The sequence below is a fragment of the Penaeus vannamei genome, chromosome 22 (genome assembly GCF_042767895.1).
Source record: "Penaeus vannamei isolate JL-2024 chromosome 22, ASM4276789v1, whole genome shotgun sequence".
NCBI classification, from domain to species: Eukaryota; Metazoa; Arthropoda; class Malacostraca; order Decapoda; family Penaeidae; genus Penaeus; species Penaeus vannamei.
Window position 1 is genome coordinate 40,101,137 of NC_091570.1, and position 5,000 is coordinate 40,106,136.

Consider the following 5,000-nt stretch of genomic DNA (forward strand, 5'->3'; position numbering starts at 1 on the left):
TACGTTTTTTCGTCTTTGCCAGAACCAAACACTTATTCTGAATAAACAGAAATCAAGCTACATTAGATTCTTCTTTATAGAATGCATAGATGCTTCATCATTGCGTGTATGTGTGTGTGTGTGTGTGTGTGTGTGTGTGTGTGTGTGTGTGTGTGTGTGTGTGTGTGTGTGTGTGTGTGTGTGTGTGTGTGTGTGTGTGTGTGTGTGTGTGTGTGTGTGTGGCGTCCATGGAAATACGAAGTCACTGCTTAGTAACGAGTTATGAAACAGAATGTTTAATTCGTGTCGGTTATTCAGAATGTCCCTTATCTTGTGCTAAAACCTGATCATAGTTTTTTTTTCTGTTATTATTCCTTAAGTCAGCATTTTTAGAAGGAGGCGCATCCACATTCGATCAGTTGAGCGAGAAAATGCAAGTTCGATTGTTTCAACTCAAGCAACTACAAGCTAGGTGGTTCCAAAGAGGGTGGATGGCAAAAGTCAGAGAATTAGACGAGCTGTATATCTGATATTTAGAATATCGTTTGGATTAATGTCAGTTAATCTTCCTCTTTACTTTTATTTGTTGTTTATGTATGTTTTTTTCCCTTTTTTTGTCAATACACGTTTGTTTACAGTGTATGTGTATGTGTAGAAAAAATGACATTCTTGTCTTTTATCACAAAATCAAATCAAATTTCTCATATGTAATTTTCAGTGTGAACTAAAAGACCAGATCTAGGCACGGATTCAATAAACAGAAAATTATAATCATTTTAGAATATTAACTGAACGCAAAACCGTGGTCGGGTTAACCAGGCCTCAACAATGTGTGTATGTATTGTGTGTGAAAGAACTGCAATTACACAGTTTTAATGTTTTAGTTAGAATCTTTTGTTTTATATTTCATATACATTTTGAACCCTTTCTCACGCAAACCGCCATACCATGTAGTTGATAACTAAGACACACACACACACACACATATATATACATACGTGTGTATATATGTATACATATATATATAAATATATATATATATATATATATATATATATATATATATATACATATATATGTATATATATATATATATATATATATATATATGTATATATATTTATATATATATATATATATACATATATATATATATATATATATTATACATATATGTGTGTGTGCGTGTGCCTATCCGCAACTCCCGAACCCCCCTTCCTCCCCCTTCCCTCCCCCGCCCGACCGGGGCCGAGCGCTTCCAGCGAGCGATAAGGCCTTACGCGAACGGTGCGTTCGCAGAAGCGACTGCGCTTATCTGCCGCTTTCCAGAACGCGATGCTCACTGCTGCTCGTATCTGAAAAGGCCAAAAGCGCCAGCATTAGAGGGATTATTATAAAGAAAACGTCGGTCTTGGTGTACGCATTTGTTATGTCCAAAGAGATTCACACTAGAACTTCAGCAATTACGCTCTATTTTCTCTGTTGTGGAGAGTTGAAGGTGCGTTTTACTACCACGCTGAAACTCCCACGTATCCGACGATTGTCATTTGTCCTATTTCCGCGAATGCGCTGCTCGCTGGTGTCTCTGGGATCAGCGTTTGTTCCTTTGACCTCGCCGTAGATTCGTATCAAAATAAGCTGTTTTTTTGCTCTATCATAAACCGTTTAAGAACCGAGTTGTTGATGGAAAAGTCATATATACGCTATATCTATCTGTCTATTTATCTATCTATCTGTCTGTCTGCCTATCCACCCATCCACATATATATATCCATTTGTTCTCTGTATTTGTCTATCGGCCTATCTTTATCTATAGCTTTATATATACACGCATATACATACATACGTACGTACGTACATACTGCATATATACACGCTGGAAAAGGGTCGACGACCTTTGGAACATGATGTGCCAGTTTATATTTGATGCATTTTTCGATCTTTCGTGCCAGGTGCTTTTTCAGCGCACACAGCCCACGGAAACTGAAATCACAGTCAAACATTCGGCGTGCGGCCCACGGCGTTCTCGCAGCGTAAGCACTACAATTATTCTGCTAAAAGATTGTCATTTGTCCATGATGACTGAAGCGATCGCTTATTATTACTTTTTGGCAGCAACCATGGCGACAACAACAGCGTGTCTCGGGCGGCAGGCACTGAGGCGGACGCGGGTACGAAACAGTACTATGACGTATAATATGAATTTTTTTTGTTGAAATATACGAAAATTGAAACCGTGATGAGAGGGCGGCAGGCACTGAACAGCAGCGCCGCGTGACCGAGGCGTCGCCAGCAGCTGGGGATATCGTGCTCGGCTGCATCTCGCTGTTCTCGGCTGCATCTTGCTGTTCTCGGCTGCATCTCGCTGTTCTCGGCTGCACTTCATCGCGGGCACGGAACATTTACGTTTTGATATGACGTACCATAGGAAAAGATTACAAATATACGAAAAGTGGAACTGTTTTTTTCTTCTTTTTTTTGCGTTGTGCATGCCTTCTCATTTCTTCCTTAAGTAAGACAGGGCAGAAGGTAATAATTTTGCATTCACTCATGCACTTATCCTCTCACACATTTCAAGTTAAAAATGTCTTTCCTGCTTCCCATGATGACGGGAATCAGAACTCGAGAAAACTTAAGATATACTTCCCTCCGAGACGCTTAAAAGCTTTTGCTCAAGAACAAAACAACAGGATGCAAGAGAAAAAGAAAAACAAGAAACTGTAGAAGAGGAAAAAGAAAAAATAATAATAGGAGGGTGATCAAAAGCAACAAAACAACAACAACAACAAGCAGGCCTTGCGGAGGGAAGCGCCCAGCGCCCCCGGCCCTAGAGCGCCCCGGCCCCAAGGCGGCCGGGCGAGCGTCGAGGGCATGCGTGGCCTCCGTGCCCCGCGAGCGTGCGTGCGGCGGCCGCCGACCAGCCGCGGCCTCGCCACTCTCTCCCTGGCTCTCGTCGGCGCGGCGCCTCCGTTCGTCTCCGGGGACCGAGGCAGAGAGCGAGGCCAGCCGACCGAGGTTGAAAGGGCGGAAGAGGAAGAAGAAAGAGAAGCACGGAAGAAGAATAGGAGAAAGCAAAGTGAGGAGAAGAAGAGGCTCAAGTCAAGGAAGGAAGAAACAAGAGAAAACTAAGAAGCCAAGACAAGGAACCAGAGGCCACGGAGAAGAAGAACGAGGAGGAGGAGGAATCAAGAGCCAAGGAAGCGTGACCAGACCCCGAAGAGGATGCGCGCCCACCGCACGCTCTTCCCGCTGCTCCTCCTCCTGGCCGTGGGCGTGGCGTGCGGGAGGCGCGACCTCGTGGGCCAGCAGGTGTGCGGCAACCAGCTGGTGGAGCTCCTGTCCTTCATCTGCCGCGGCCGCTACTACTCGCCCAGGGATCGGCGCGTCTCGGGTGAGTGTTGCGTGTCCGATTCCCTTCTCGAGCGGCGTTGACTATGTTCAGGGGATTCGAATCCCTTCGAGAATGAGGTTAAGTGCTTAAAATTAATTCGAATCTCTTTTAGAAGTGAATTTAGTGCCTAATATGTCTCTGAGTCCCTTTGAGAATATAGTTGTGAACAAGAGATTCGAACTCCTTTTTTTTTATAATTGAACGACTGTATAAACGGTATTCGAATCCCTATGAGAATTATATTGCGTATAAAAGGGATTCGAATTCCTTTTTCAGAATTGAATCAACTTTTAAAATCTAACTAACGATGTCAAGCTAAATAGATTTTCTCGTCTCAGCCAGAAGTTTAAACCAATTACATTTTGTTGAACTATTCTTGGTCCAGCCATCATCTGCTATCAGTGTTGTTGCTTTTGTGCTTTTATTTTGGACAAAGTATTAATTCTAGTTAGAAATGGCCCGCGTGTCAGAGAAAATAGAAATTAATTGACTGTAAATGCTTTGATGATAAAGCTAATCATAACAGTTGTGTTATTTTTTTCTTATTCTCACTATCTTGATTAAGATTATCATCATCGCCACCCTTCATCGTAATCATGATTATGATTATTGCAGTCACGATTGTTATTATTACCGTTAGCGTCATTGAATTGGCATCCCGATAATAAATACTATTATCAATATTAACATCGTCCCCGTCATTGTTATTGCTATCATCACAGCTATGACCATAATAATTCTAATCGGCATCAATATTTATAACACCATATAATCATTATCATCCTCATCACGGCCGCGAGCATCATCCTCCTCATTAATGTCCTTACCGTCACCGCCTTCGTCGCCGCCACCACGAGCGCAGGCACCACGGTCGCCGCCTCCGCGTCCTCGGCAGCCCCCGCCGCCCCCCGCCCGCGAGAGGCCCCCCTCCGGCCGTGGGGCGAGGGCGCCGCCTTCGGCCACTCGGCCCCAGGCCTTCGTTCCGACGGCCGCCTGCAGCCTCCGCCTTCGGTTCTGTCGAGACTCCCTCTTCGCCAGGACGCCTTTGTGGGCGCCTCGGAGGGGACGCAGGACGCCTTCAGAAAGCGCGGTTGGGCTGGAGGGGCGTGGCAGGTGGGTGTGGTGTCCTGGTGGGTTGATATGACTTTTTATTGGTATTTGTGTGTATCTGTAAGCAAACACACACAATGCTGAACAAACCGGATTACTTTTAGCCAAAGTTAGAGGACGTGAGCTCCTGTCTGCGCATAAGCCGTATGCTTCATCTATCCTCACACACAGATGAGGGGGACTCTGATTTCAACGGCACAATATCTTGAAGATTTTAAAAGAAAGCAGCAGCAGCGAACTGTACAATGCGTTATGCTAAACACAATAAATATGATAGTGCTTCTGTCAATTGGTAACTTGCCTGCTTCAGAGCTGTGTTCTTCCGTTGCACCATTTTGACATAAAATACGGAATAAAACAGTTACTAAAACTAAACTAATAATTTGATCATTTGCATAGGTTCTAAAATCATACAGAAAAGTACTGGAGTGAAAAGGAATGACATATTTTGAAAGACTTTTTTTAAAAATCAAAATTTGCCTATTAGCGTCCTCTATGGAATTTAATAGATAAGTTGCAA

At 43.7% G+C, this 5,000-nt stretch overlaps 1 protein-coding gene across 1 annotated transcript in view; it reads left to right on the plus strand.

Moving 5' to 3' along the window:
- Positions 1-2,937: 2,937 nt before the first annotated feature.
- LOC138865853 (uncharacterized) overlaps positions 2,938-5,000 on the plus strand; it is a 3,749-nt gene continuing 1,686 nt past the window's right edge. The window contains exons 1-2 of the mRNA XM_070137196.1: positions 2,938-3,370; positions 4,233-4,483. Of these exons, the coding sequence (XP_069993297.1) occupies positions 3,202-3,370; positions 4,233-4,483 (420 nt within the window). The 5' untranslated portion in view covers positions 2,938-3,201. The remainder of the gene's footprint in view (positions 3,371-4,232; positions 4,484-5,000) is intronic.